At 45.3% G+C, this 15,008-nt stretch overlaps 3 protein-coding genes across 3 annotated transcripts; all 3 read right to left on the bottom strand.

The window, feature by feature from the left end:
- LOC8082728 (UDP-glucuronate 4-epimerase 1) lies at window positions 657-2,988 on the bottom strand. The gene has a single exon (XM_002452919.2). The coding sequence runs from the start codon at window positions 2,320-2,322 to the stop codon at window positions 1,003-1,005; it is 1,320 nt and encodes a 439-aa protein (XP_002452964.1). The 5' UTR covers window positions 2,323-2,988; the 3' UTR covers window positions 657-1,002.
- On the bottom strand, window positions 2,730-7,093 carry LOC110434858 (WAS/WASL-interacting protein family member 3-like). The gene is made up of 3 exons (XM_021459620.1): window positions 7,006-7,093; window positions 6,675-6,874; window positions 2,730-3,020 (listed from the first exon to the last, which is right to left on the bottom strand). The coding sequence occupies exons 1-3, from the start codon at window positions 7,091-7,093 to the stop codon at window positions 2,730-2,732; spliced, it is 579 nt and encodes a 192-aa protein (XP_021315295.1).
- LOC8082727 (transcription factor IBH1-like 1) lies at window positions 13,354-15,008 on the bottom strand. The gene is made up of 2 exons (XM_002452918.2): window positions 13,974-15,008; window positions 13,354-13,763 (listed from the first exon to the last, which is right to left on the bottom strand). The coding sequence occupies exons 1-2, from the start codon at window positions 14,615-14,617 to the stop codon at window positions 13,721-13,723; spliced, it is 687 nt and encodes a 228-aa protein (XP_002452963.1). The 5' UTR covers window positions 14,618-15,008; the 3' UTR covers window positions 13,354-13,720.

Here is a 15,008-nt window from a genome sequence, read left to right as displayed (position 1 = left end):
ATAAAATATTAATATTTTCACTATAAATTAAATATTATTTTGCTCATTTCAACAAAGAATGTATATATAATAATTATATTCTTTTCTGTACAAGTATGGTATATAATTGTTTGGCAAGTAATTTTTATAAAACTACTCCATACTATATACGGAGTATGCTTATTCCAACCCACGATAGGAATAGATTCCTGGTCTAGGCGCAAAATACATTCGCATCCCGGCAGAAATACTGCTCGCCCCAAAAAAAAAAAAAGAAAGAGATTTATAATCCTCAATGACAGCTCAGAAACGAACGCCACCGCATCTACCGGGCCCAGCCCATGTGATCGTACGGAGTACTACTACAACGTGGGCGTGACCCCACCGACACGTCTCCACCCAGACTCACAGACACATGGTCCCACGCAGCAATAAAGCCACAGAAGGCCCACAAGGCAGTCCGAGGGACCAAGCGTGGCGGGAGCCAGCTGGCGACCACTTCGCGCGCTTCGAGGCAACTCCCGTCTCACGCCCCCACGCCCGCAGGCCGCTTATCTTATCCACGACGGCAAGGCCCACGTTTCCCTGGGCTATTTACAGGACTGCCACGACCGGCCCGCCGATTCCTTCTCCCCCGTCTCCGGCGGTTCCTCTGACGGCGCAACGAACAGCGCGACTTTGAAATTCAATTTGAACTGGATTACCACAGTTTGATTAGGGTCAGCACATCGGAGTCCCGAAAAGGATTAATGGAGAGCGACCAATTTACACAAAGAAGAGAAGATGGTGGAGGGAGGAAAAAACAGAGAAAAGAAAATACTGCTCCCCATTAGCTTTCTTCCTCCTCCCCTCTCCTCACCATGCAAAGAATTTTTTTCCCCCCGGTGTTTCTCTCCTCAACAAGGAACACCCTAATTCCACCAAAAAGAAAATCCAGATAAGAATGTCAATGTTTGATCCAGGAGTGGTGACCGCGGCCGGGCCAAAGTGGGAAAAGAAGAAGAAAGAAAGAATTAGCACGGATCATTGTCGCGAGTTCTTGGATCCCCTGGTGTAGCCGTAGTAGGACAGGTACCACTTGACGAACTTCTTGAGGCCGACGTCGAGGTTAGTGGAGGGCTTGTACCCGAGCTGCTCCCTGGCGAGTGAGATGTTGGCGTGGGTGAAGGGCACGTCGCCATTGCCGGGCATCTCGACCACGTGCTTCTTGGCCTTGACGCGGAGGTGCTTCTCCAGGATGGACACCAGGTTGGGCACCGTGACGGGCGAGGTGTTGCCGAGGTTGAAGATCCTGTAGGGCGCCGGCCCACGCTTCTTGCCCCCCGTGCCGGTGCTCTTGCCGGCCGTGTCCAGGGAGCCGAGGCAGCCCTTGACAATGTCGTCGATGTAGGTGAAGTCGCGGGCCAGGTCGACGTGGTCCTTGCCGCGGTACACCGTGATGGGTTTCCCCTGCAGGATGTTGCGGGTGAAGGAGAAGTAGGCCATGTCGGGGCGGCCCCAGGGCCCGTACACGGTGAAGAAGCGGAGGCCGGTGATGGAGAGGCCGTAGATGTGGTTGTACGTGTGCGTGATCTCCTCGCCGGCCTTCTTGGTGGCCGCGTAGAGCGAGGCCGGCTGATCGGTGCGGTCGCGCTCCGAGAAAGGGACCTTGTCGTTGAGGCCGTAGACTGAGGACGACGAGGCCCAGACGATGGCCGGCTGCGGGTCGGCGTCCTTGCAGGCCTCGAGGAGCGTGACGAGGCCGGCGATGTTGGAGTGCACGTACGACGCCGGGTTCTCCATGGCGTAGCGCACGCCGGCCTGCGCGGCGAGGTGGAGCACGTGGGTGAAGGGCACGACGTCGAAGAGCTTGGCGAGTAGGCGGCCGTCGTTGATGTCGCCCTCGACGACGAACACCCCGTGGGAGGCGAGCAGCGCCTTGCGCGCCTTCTTGAGCGAGGGGTCGTAGTAGGCGTTGAAGTTGTCGACGCCGACGACGCCGTCGCCACGCTTGCGGAGCGCGAGGGAGCAGTGGGTGCCGACGAAGCCCGCGGCGCCGGTCACCAGCACCGACATCCCGGCCCCGGCGGCGGAACCCGGTGGCCGCCTGGGCGCGGCGGACGCGCGGATCTGCCGCTCCCAGTGCAGGCCGCCCCATGAGGCGGCGAAGTACTTGGAGGAGGTGTCGACGAAGGACTGGAAGCTGAGGTAGGACGCCGTCATGGCGACGAGGAACAGCGCCCACAGGAACATGGTGCTGGTGGACGCGAAGCAGCGGTGGAGCTGCCGGTTCATGGCGCCCGCCCGCTCGATCTTCACCTTGCCTGGGGTGGAGGGGAAGAGGTCCTCCTCCAGCACCCGCATCTTCAACGCCGCCGTCTTGCCGTGCGACGGACGCCCGCGCGACCCGATGGATGCCTCTCGTGCTCCTCCTTCTCGTCGCAGATTCTGCTCGCTTCCTCGACGCAACGCAAGCACCGCAAAAGGCGTCGCCGCGGAGCAGGGCCGGGGAGACGCAAAGGATCAACCCGCGCGCGGCGCTGGACGACGGACTCCGGCTCTCCTCCTCCTCCTCCTCCTCCGACTGACCCACTGGCCGATTGATTGATTATTCCTTGCTCTCCCTGGCCGGAAGGATAGATGGATCGGCCGCCGGAATGATAGATAGGTTTCCTTCCTTTGGGAGCGAGGAGAGCGCGCCCCGGGTCCAGGAAATTTTATTCGGGAGGAGAGGAGAGGAAAAGGAGGGCAGGAGCTGGATGCGCGCCTGCCTAAGGAAAGCGTGGAGGTGGGATGGGGGTGGGGATATAAATAGGGGAGCGGGGCCGACAGCGACGGGAGCGCGTGAACGCGGTGGCGGAGCAGAGGGGTGGTGCCGCCGCTGGTGACGAGGAGGGGCGGGCGGAGCGGGTGGTGGCCGCGGCGGACGGGCGCACGGGCGGCTCGGGATTGGGAGACGGAGGCGATCGGGGGCGTTGAGTTGAGTCCCAGCCTCCCAGGGTGGGCGGCGGGCCGGCGGCTATTTTGGGGTCCGGACGCGCTGGGCGGAGCGGCCGGACGCGCTATTTTTGTGTTCCAGGCTCATCACATTTATGAGCGTTTTTGCGCGTGGGCGTGAATGTCATTTGTTGTCATTCGTCTAGAGGTGATGAGAGTCTGCGTGTGAGAAGATTTTTGTTTCTCGATTTAGAAGTTTCCATGTTCAGATTGACGATCTGGACACGTATATAGGCAAAAAAACAAAAAAAAACAACAAAAAAATGGCTCCGACTTTAATCAGATCTGAAAAGAAAAACGATCCATATCCTATCCAATCTACTAGAAGCAATGGTTTATTGATTTTTTTTCTAGCACTTTATTTGTGATGTCACCATGCCCGCCGTTTTCTACTAATGTTTACGATGCTGATAAGTACCACGAGATTGATCATGGAATATATTTGTGCTAAACTATTTGAAAAATACAAATGTTGATTCTATTTCTTATGAAAATCAAAATAATGGTTGTTTAGCTTTTCAATACGCGAGATTTTCATTCTTTTCCCAAGGGAGAGGGTATTTTCAGTTGTCAGAGAATAAGAAGACAGAAATGAAGTCCCGCACTCATATCCTAGATACGAGACATGAGACTTTCAACTCAGAGAAAGAAAAGGAATAGTTCCTCCGGTTCCAATGCGGCACTTTGATTTGTACTTTTATTAGGCCTCGTTTAGTTCCGAAAAGATTTTGGATTTCGGTACTGTAGCACTTTCGTTTGTTTGTGACAAATATTATCTAATTATAGACTAACTAGAATCAAAAGATTCGTCTCGCGATTTCCAACTAAACTGTGTAATTAGTTTTTGCTTTCATCTATATTTAATACTTCATGCATGTACCGCAAGATTCGATGTGACGGGGAATCTTGAAAACTTTTTGCTTTTTGGGGTGAACTAAACAACACCATTTTCTAAAAGTGAAAATTCCTGTTTATAGAAATAATTCCATGATGATGTGATAGCATGTACAATGTATCGTGAAGTATGTAACTTTTTCTATACCAATACTCCAAGTTAAAAAGTTCACCGGATACCATCTTAAAACAATCTATGTTTGGAATCAAAGGCGGTATGTAATAAGGGCCTGTTTGGATATAAAGGCTAATCACTATTTAGCTAAAAGCTATCTCAAGTTAGCTCTATTGCATCCAAACAGAAAGGTTAATAGGTGGACTAATTTTTAGGTAAGTGTTCAACTAGTTGTTAGCCAATCACTAGTGAATCTTAACTAATTTATTAAGCTAATTTTTAGCCTAACTAGTAACTAGCTCTAACTCGTCCAAATAGGTCCTAAGAGTAGCTTGAGTTACATACATTTGTTTGTCTAAAATACAGTCCATTGTAGTCCTCATCCAATGCATTATTACCGTTTAGCTTTCTACTGAATTTAGAGAGCTCATAGATGGTAAATAAAGTTGAATACCAACAAACTAAGCACTAAGCTTATACTCCCTGTCTTGTTGTAAATCTCCAACATTCGACATGCTCATTGCACTACAGATTATTTTACTCTTTCTATAGAATGGATTATAAGAGCGTCCAATGAATAGCCCTGAAAATAAACGATAAATAAGAGTATATGTTTATTATAAAAAAACTATAACATTTTTAGAGCCATAGGGACAACAAAGTTGCACTTGCTTCCACATGAATTTGAGATTGCGATTTAGGGTTTGCTTGTTGTAGGTTGTAGCCATACATCAACAAAGTGTTCCATATTCATTGGCAGTGAAAAAGAAATGCAATTTGAACTATTCTCCAAACAAATCTTGCAACATAACATTCAAAGAACAAATATTGGATGGTTAGCAGTTTGTTACAAAACCAACAATTTTTGCCACCTTTCATATTTCTCTTTAGGAGATTGTCCTTTGTCGGAACGACTGCTTCATTAAGAACCAAACAAACATCTTATTTTTTAGGGACAACTTTAACTTCCAAATCAATTTATTTAAAGGCAAAGAACGATAGTAATGTAAATACCTCTTGGCTCGTAGGGCTCCATTTAATAGAACCGGATTGGTCATTGAGTTGCACAAATGCTATTCGATCTTCTTACCAGCTCATTCCCTCATGAGCACTCTACGGACAGAAATATTAAGAGGTGTGGACTTAAAGGCCTTTGCCATTGTTATGTGTTTTTATTTCAATATTATATACATATGGTTTTTTTATAGAAAAGTTTTCTAACCACTTGTCTTAACAGAATGTAATCTGAGCACCATTGTAATGGTTAAAGGAAGATAACTCAAAGAAGCGATCTATTACCTTTAGAAGAAGGCATGACCAGAGATGAGAATTTCCTAGTTTCCGATAAGTTGTACCTAAGTTTTTAGTACTTCTTCCTTAGAAGCTCTTGACAAGCCCTACCTTCATTAGTAGTTTGCATAACGATTTGTGACCGAGACAGTCATTTTGTATTCAAGGTTTGTTCCTAAATCGCCTTGCTCCTTTGGAAGATACAATGCATGGCCACGCATTTCACTAATATGTATTTTTCTTGTGCTCATCGCCTTGCTTGAAGAAAGTAGATCTGTTGTAGTTATCTAACTTCTTAAGAATGCCCTTTGCTAGTTCAAAGAAAATCATCACATATATAGCTAAATTTCTCAACACCGAGTTCATCAAGCCTTGACGCCCACCACAAAAGTTTTTCTTTTCTGGTTGCTTATGTTGTAGAGTTTCCTATGATTTATCAAAATGTCCAATTCTCTAAAAGTATATTGGCTCATCATACCATAGCTAAAAAAATTGTGAGTGCGTTTCATATAATCCTTGGCCAGAACATTTTACTTTTGTGAAATTTAATTTTAAGCCTCGAGAGTTTCTCAATTCGCAAATGCACTTATAATGATTTTTTGTCAGATATAACTTTTTTTGATGGTTTGTCAGATATAACTTAAATATAGATAACCCACACTCTAGAAAATTTAGGTAAAGGTGCAATAACGCGTCCTATTTGACATCCCTACCATTGGACCAGAGGCCCATTCACGCACGCATAACAGTTTTCATATTATTTCGATTTGTTGATAATCGAATAGCAATTACGAGATGATGGCAACAACTCAAAGAGAAAAGCACTGTACGTACGTGTTAAAGAGTACCTTGAGAACCACGTGGGGAGGTGGTATGTACTCGTCCCTAATCGAAATACATGTTTGGCTGTACTAAACAAACGCATCTTTTAGGCCTTGTTTAGTTCCAAAATTTTTTACAAAATATATATTATAGTAATTTCGTTTGTATTTAATAAATATTGTCTAATTATAAATTTATTAGGCTTAAAGTTTTATCTCGTAAATTACAGACAAACTGTGCAATTAATTATTATTTTTATATATATTTAATACTCCATGCATACGAAACGAGATTTGATGTGACGAAAAATCTGAATTTTTTTAAAAAAATTTTAGGAACTAAAAGAATGCCTTACTTGCAAAACGTCGTAAGTCACTGGCTCCAGCTTCTCCCTACTCGTGCGAAGCGCGAACGTTGAAGATTCACCACTACGCTACTCGCTGGCCTATCCCTTCATTCTCCCGCCTGCGGTTCGGATTGGCGCACTGCCCCTCGTGGTCCAAAACCAACGGAATAGCCCGCCCCTTGGCGTACGCACGCGCGTCTCGATCGCTGTTTCCGCATCCTTTTTTTTTCGTCTGGGAAGTGGGAACCAAACCAACAGGGCATTGCCCACTCGATGCCGGATCGCGGCCACACTTCCACAGCCAGAAACGGAGCCGCTGTTGGTGTTGGCGCACGGCGCACCGACGCCCGGCGGCATATTTCCCCTGCCGAGCACGAGCAGTGCTGCGGCCCTACCACCAGTATCGTTTGTTGGGTTGGTGGTGGTGGAGGTGCGGGAGGTGGAGGACGCCACTGCATTGCATCATACTATACGTATCGGCTTTGGTGCCCTGCTGGCCAATTTGTTGGGAGCGAGCCAGAGGGTAGCTGCGCGCGGAGACGAAGGATGCAATGGACGGGATCGTTTCATGTGCGCTTCTGACCTCTCCGTTCCAGCGCAGCGCAGCCCGGTCGCGCCTCGAGTGGCAGCTCACGCCTGCCGTCTGCATGCGCCTGCCGTCCAGTGCCCATGTGACTCGCGCCCGATGCCCAGTGACCTGCCTGCCTGCTGGTGCGGTGTGGTGTGGTGCCTACCGGCTGCCGAGGGAGAGCCTTTTACCAGAGGAGGACGTGGACCAGACTCACCAAAACCTGATTCTCACATGCCGAGAGCCCGAGACACGGCGATGGAGACACGGGTTGGCTACTGGATTTGGCGGTGGTCAAAAGCCTGGCAGAGGCACGCATGATCCCCGATCCGGACATAATTCTCGTACGTATATAGGCAACTACTGCTACTATTATATGGATGGATCGGATGTGCTTGTTCACAAACAGATGATACCAACTCGGCGGCAACTGATCCTACATTCCGCGTGCACATGTGATTGCTACCGCCTGCCGGCCGCAAGGGGCAAATCTACAGGTCACAGCACGGGAGGAGTCAAGTTTAAGGCGGCGGCCCAAGCAGCCAAGCTATAGGACTACGAGTACTCTGAAACCGTGATATCGGAGAGGAGGCGAGATGCCCATGCCCATGTTTTGCACTCACCTAATACCCACAGCCTCCTAGCTGGGGTCCCCGGACATGCATGACATGCTGATTAGTAAAAGTTCACACAGCACTGCACAGGCTCAACGACGCACTGTACCTACTGCCACTGTTTGCCATCATGCCATGATTAGTAAGTTGGGTCCAACGATATATGTATGGCCGTTGTGCGCTTCTGGCTGCATCTACATGCTGTTCTGGTTTCGTCGTGCTTTGCTTTACCTTCAAGCTTCTCTTTCTATAGACCAACATGCTTTAGAGTATATTGGATGCGTGTACCTCTCTCCATCCCAAATTACAAGCCATTTCAAAAATTTTAGAGAGTCAAATTATTTCAAGTTTGATCAGATTTATATGATAAAACAATACTCAATCCATCTCAAATTATAAAACGTTTGACTTTTTTAATACCAAGTTTGACCATTCGTCTTATTCAAAATTTTATGCAAAATGTCACTATTTTCTTTTTGTTGTGGTTTGGTTTATTAATAAAAGTTCTACAAGAACGACTTAAATTTGACTCTGTTTACACAATTTTTTTGAATAAGACGAGTGGTCAAACTTGAGATAAAAAAGTTAAACTTTTTATAATTTAGGATGGAGGAAGTAACATTTATAGTACCAATTAAGTATTATTAGATTCTTCGTTAATTATATTTTTATACTATATCTATTTGATCTTATAAATTTTTATAAATTTTTCTATAGTTTTGGTTAAATTTGATATTTTTTGATTGGAATATCTTATAATTTTTGGAATGTAGGGACTGCTATATAAGCATCGGAATTCCGATGTGCACATCCTCCAACCCTAGCTAGCAGTAGTAGTACGGCCTTGTTTAGTTTACTTAAAATCCAAAAAGTTTTCAAAATTTTCTGTCACATCGAATCTTGCGGCATATGCATGAAACATTAAATATAGACGAAAATAAAAACTAATTACACAGTTTGTCTATAAATCACGAGACGAAACGTTTGATCCTAGTTAGTTCATGATTAGACAATATTTGTCAAATAAAAACGAAATTGCTATAGTAGCGAAATCGAAAAAATTTTCGTAACTAAACGAGGCCGGAGAAGAGCAGTGACACGCAGAGCTAACGGCCGGGACTGGGAACAACAAACTGGCCGTGTTTAGTTGACGAAGACAAAAATTTCGCGACACTTTAGCACTTTCGTTTGTTTATGGTAAATATTGTCCAAGCATAAACTAATTAGATTTAAAAGATTTGTCTCATAAATTTCGACCAAACTGTGCAATTAGTTTTTATTTTCGTCTATATTTAATAATCTATGCATGCATCTAAAGATTCGATGTGACAGAGAATCCTGAAAAATTTTAGGTTTTGAGGTGGAAGTAAACAAGGCATAGCCCACAGCACATAGGCCTTGTTTAGATTTGAAAATTTTTTAGCTCTAGTTATTATAGTATTTTCGTCTATATATTTAATAATTATTGTTTAATTGTAGATTAACTAAATTTAAAAGTTTTATCTCGCAAATTATAGATAAATTATATAATTAATTATTTCTTTTATTTATACTTAATACTCTATACATGCGTCTAAAAAATTAAATTAAAAAATTTTGAAAATTTTTGAAAACTAAACAAAGCCACAGTGGATGGATCGGGTTGTTGCACACACCTAACAACTCGGATCGGATCGGATGGCGTACAAGAGAACGGCAACGGACGTACGGCGCCATAACAGAGCACGGGACCGCTCGTTTTTTTTGATAGGGACACTGGCGATAAGTAACAGACTGTTTGCCAGTCAGCTATTTATTAATATTTTTTTATAATAAATCATCAAACAATCATTTTAACTGAACGACCTCTTCGCAGCATCTTTGGCCTTGTTTAGTTCAAAAAATTTTTAGATTTCGGTACTGTAGTATTTTCGTTTTTATTTGACAAATATTATCCAATCATGAACCAACTAGGCTCAAAAGATTCATCTCGTGATTTACAGGCAAACTATGCATTTAGTTTTTTTATCTATATTTAATACTCTATGCATGTGCCGAAAGATTCGATGCGATAGAAAATCTTAAAAAGTTTTTAGTTTTTAAGGTGAACAAGACCTTTGTGACTATACTAGTTGCAGTTTCCGGAGAAGCTCACGTCTTTGACAGCGCATACAGGGACTTGAGAGAGTTCAGAGTAGCAACAACTTCCTCAGGTCGTTCTCGAAGCTTTTTACCGGTAGCTTCAGGGGCAAGCATGTCTGCGCTGCATATGTATCCATATAGCTCTCCTATCCACGCATTGTAGTTCACCAAAAAAAAATTGGTTTTGACTACTATAACATTTTTATTATATTAAGTAGACTAATTAGACTCAAAAGATTTATTTCCCAAATTATAAATAAACTGTACATACCGTAAGATTTAATGGAAAGTTTTTGTTTAGTTATTTTTTTATCTATATTTAATACTTTATGCATATATCGCAAGATTCGATGTGGTAAAAAATCTTAAAATTTTTTGCAAAGTGGTGGGCGGTGTGGCCACCCCCCCCGCTTTATGAGGTGTTTGGTTTGAGTTTAAAGTTGTATATATTGCAAGATTTATTGTGATGAAAAATCATAAATTTTTTTTGCGAAGTGGTGGGCGGTGTGGTCACCCCCCACCGCTTATGGGGTGTTTAGTTTGAGTTATTAAAGTTTAACAGAGACTGTAGCATTTTCGTCTTATTTAACAATTAATGTCTAATTATAAACTAATTAGACTTAAAAAATTTGTCTCGCAAATTATTTTCTAGCTATATTTTTATTTCGTAAATAATATATATTTAATATTTTATACTATGTCTAAATATTAGGACAGTAACTGAAACCAAACGGGCCTTACTCCTACGACGTGCGTTCAACGGCTGCTCTGCTCGTTGTTACTACGTGGTTCCGCAGCGCCGGAAAACAAGACCGGCAGCCGCGACTGCTGCAACGGCAAAGAGCCACAGGGCATATCAGCATATGCCACGCACGGTTGCATAAACGCTTGTGGCTTGCGTGCACGGCGGCGCGCGCATGTGGCAGCTGGTGGCGGCGACTGCGCGGCGCTGCTGCTGTGGACTTGTGGTACGTACGTACGTGTTTACTCGTGCCGTTGCGTTCCGGGGGCGCGGCATGCCAGCAGTCCCGGCCGCCGAATCGTTGTCGTCGGGACGAACGACACCTGCTGCCTGCCTCTGGGTGCAGCGGGACCGTAGACACGTAGTACGTGGTCGTGTACAACTTTTCGACGCACTAGTACGAAACGTGTGATGGATGGTGACATAATAGTGTCCACCAGCAAACGCGTGCGTGCGGCTCGCGACCTGACCGCATCCCTTCTGGAAAACACGGACCGGCAGTACTGGCTGCCGCTGCGTAGGGAATGTGCGTCATCCGGCGGATTCAACAGAAGCATCCACAGGAACGATCGCATTCGCCAGCTGCTCAAAAAGTCTTGTGAAATTCAGATCTCGTGACGCTGGGCCGTTGGCGCCGTGCCCACCCACACACTAATACACACAGATCATGCATTGTGCTGGGTGGAGCGGGCCATGTCCCCTCGAACTGGGCCTATTGGGAGTTTCGAATGGAGTGGGCCAAGCCCAAAAGTAAATTGAATTGGCTCTCTTCGGCCCATAAGTACAGTGTAGGAACAAGGAATTAAACGGGTTTTCGTTAAAGAAGGGAATACACTTTTTAGTTTAAAGAAGGGAATACACATAAATAAGGGAATAAATAAATTTAAACCCAGATCAAATTTTAGGTTATTCATATACTGGTCAGACATATTCACAAATTTCACCCAAATAATTAAGCTAGGATTAATACTTTTGTTAGTCATAGTTTTTTTCCTTTTCGACGCCGCCGTACCTATACGTTACTGTATATACGTTCAGCCTACGGTCCCCATCAGTGAAGGTACTTGCAAGTAAACAGGTGCTACAAATGGCTATCAGTATCAGATAAAGTGGTCAAATAAAGTAAACACGGGCGTATATGCGACTACTTTTTATATGCCGACTCGATCGTGCTCGTGCGTGCGTGGATCCCGTCCAATGTTTCCGGTCTTTTCACTGTCGCCTTTTGGTTTGCCTTTTCTGCATGCATGCATTGCATTCCTGTTCTGCTACCTACCTATGTTCGAGTTCGACACCTCACTCGTTGCTGTTGACGGGAACATTGCTGTGCTTCGCTTGTCTTGTTGCTGGTCGTCTGGTCAAGCAACGGGGGGAAATCTTCACCTATATATGGTTTACTCCTGCTGGCTTTTCTTTAGTTTGGCCCAACAGAAACTGCCGCAAGGCCGTACGACGTTTTTCCAAACCTGCATCATCACTACTCATCAGTAGTCTGTCCTGTCCGGGTTTGTACTAGTAACAAAGCTAGCTAGCTCAGGTACAAATAAACTCTGATAAAGATTCAAAAAAAAAAAACTCTGATAATCAAGAATATATATGTAGCTATCTTCATCCGCATCTTCTCTCCTAGCGGTCAACAATTGAGGCCTTGTTTAGTTCACAAAAATTTTCGTTTTTGGCTACTGTAGCACTTTCATTTTTATTTGACAAACATTGTCCAAACAAGAAGTAACTAGACTCAAAAGATTCATCTAACAAATTACAGATAAACTATGCAATTAGTTTTTATTTTCATCTATATTTAATGTTCCATGCATGCGATCAAAGATTCGATGTGACAGGGAATCTTGAAAATTTTTGCAAACTAAACAAAGCTAGAACGTGCATGCGTGTGTTTGGTCCTCTTCTTATTGGAGGTGGCCAACTGTAGGCAGCTACTAGCTATAGGGATCAGTGTGCTATGTATCGTCTAAATGGGGCACAGTACAGTACCCCTACATGATAATTAACTTGCCTTTTTCTTTTGACCATCACACAAGCAACTGAATTGGCCTGGCTGAAACCCATATATAGTGTCAGTGTGTACGTAACTAATGATGATAAGCTAGGCACTTATCTAGTCAGTGCAACAACCAACCGACCAAGCAATCTATGGGTTGATTGCTATCTCCACGATTCCAGCTGGTGGTTATTAGCAAAATTAGCATGCATGTGTGGCCATCGTTATTGAGGAATTGTTGCATCCGTGATGCATGCCATGTTCGTTCTCCAGTCCAGCGAGTCAACATGCATGCATGTGTACGTTCTGACCGTTTCCCGTGTCATTTGTCGTGTGATTTTTGTTCTCTGTCGGTACATACACTCCTACCACACCTTCCTCCGTCCGATTCGTACGTCTTCACTTCTCTGTCGCTGGATCTTCCGGCAAACGTGCATCCATCACCGTCGTCCGGCCCCGGCCAATTCCCCATCCCCATCGGGTAGATATTGTTTTGCCTCCTGCGATTTGTTACAGGTGGTGTGGTGAAGCGTACAATATAATGATATATAGATAAGCTGTGGCTGTTTATTCAGTCCATATATATGTTCAACAGATGCCACCGGCATTTAATTCGAAACTGCTGCACTGAGAGCAAGCCATTGAATAATGGAGCAAGCAAGCAGTATATATGTACATAGGAGCTACAAATAAACTTCGTATATATAATCGAGAATCAAAGATCGTAGAGATCAACATTCGTTTTTGTGTGTGTGTGTGCAGTGCTAACGCTATACATTTTTATTTTGTCCATCTGGATACAAAAACGTTAATGTTCGATCGGTGTAGTGGGCATTTCCGATCCTCTGGTAGAAATAATAAATTAGCAAAAAAAAGACAAGAAGAAATAATAGGGTGCAGCACATACATCCCAGAAATATACTCATATATCGCCTGAATTCGGCTAAAATCTACAAAAGTTCCTTTTCCTAATACAAGAGCTAGGTACATCACATAAAAACTGTACATTGATGTTTGCTTGTTTAAAGAGCAACCGTATTTACATTTACATATATATAGTATATAGCACACTCGGGTACTGTACATATACGACATACACATGACCTTTTCATGCCTCATGATCCCTCATTATATTGCTACAGAAGAAACAAAAAAAAAAGAGTATGCAGGAGAGGATAGGAAGGTGGGAGAAAACTCTCAATTTTATCTTACAAGTCTTATCCATGAATAATGGACGATCTTGATCACATTTCATTATATATATGTAGTCCGAATTCCCCTCACGGCTGCTTCAGCACTGCAAAACACCACAAGAATCCAACAAAATATGGTATTAGATGCCAGGTACCCCAAAAGCATCTATCTATCTCTGAACTGAAACCACCAGAAAAAAAGAGATCGACTCATTCCCCAACCACCATGCATATGTACCCAAGTTCAGAGCACTTAAAATACTTAATATATAATAATAGTAGATCAGAAAATTGAACAAAAGACGAAGACTTACGAGCAGGGTTCTTGGGGGGCCTGCTGGAGAGTCCTCAACAGGAGCTGCATCGCATCGACCTGAGCTTTGAGAGACACGGCGTAGTCTAGGGTTTCACCCAGCAGCGTCCACTCGTCCACCATCCCTCTCCCTCCCGGCACCATCTCCCTCAGCGCCCTGGACCGCCTCCTCGCCATGACCCTCGCGACAGCGCCCGCTGCTCTGGCCGTGGCTCTGCTCTTGGGCCTCGCCCGGAGCCGCCTCCTCGTGATCTTCTTGGAGCTGGCCATCACCATCTTCCACGGCGGCGACGACTTGCATTGACCCGAAGACCGCGCACTTGTGTCAGGAACGTCGACAAGGTGGTGCGCGTCGTCGGCCCAGCTGGTGGGCCGGCGGCGGCCGTGCTGGGACGAGAGCTTCGCCGCAAGGGCCCGGCTCCAGCGCGGCGCGGCGCCCCTTGCGGAGGCGAGGGCGGCGTCGGCGGCGTGCCTGACGGCGTCCCTCCTCTCGTGGAGGCTCATGCCACTCGACGACGACGCAGCACCGCCGCTTTTCCTGAGCCCTAGTAGCAGGTTCTTGAGGATCGCGTGCCTGAACTTCTTGGAGCTTGCACTCATGCCGCCTGCTACTAGGCTGCTGCTGTGTGGTGGTGAAGAAGACATGGAACGGAAGATGCAACTGCGAGGACGACACCGGCCGGATGGGCTTCTTGGCCACCGTACCAATGGAACAAGAATGTGATACACAACTGCTCAGAAGAATCCGGCCGGGTGCTAGCTAATTTGCCGGATAATCACATACGACCTGGTAATGATGGTGCTTTAATAATTGTGGATCGATCAAAGGGGAGGAGATATTTGTTTGTGAATTGTGAGCTGATGAGCTGAGAGAGAGAGAAATAAAGGGAAGGAAAGGGAAAAAAAATGCAAGGTTGTTAGCAAGATCATCAAACACATGAGTGAGTGGTGTTGGTGTGTGTGACAATGGCAGGATCGGAGCCTAGCTATATATGGCGTTCATTGGCTGGGACGGGGGAGGAGGGCGGTGGCCCTA

This window comes from Sorghum bicolor, chromosome 4, assembly GCF_000003195.3.
Source record: "Sorghum bicolor cultivar BTx623 chromosome 4, Sorghum_bicolor_NCBIv3, whole genome shotgun sequence".
NCBI classification, from domain to species: Eukaryota; Viridiplantae; Streptophyta; class Magnoliopsida; order Poales; family Poaceae; genus Sorghum; species Sorghum bicolor.
Note: the sequence above shows the minus strand (reverse complement) of the source record. Positions and strands in the feature narration are given on the sequence as shown.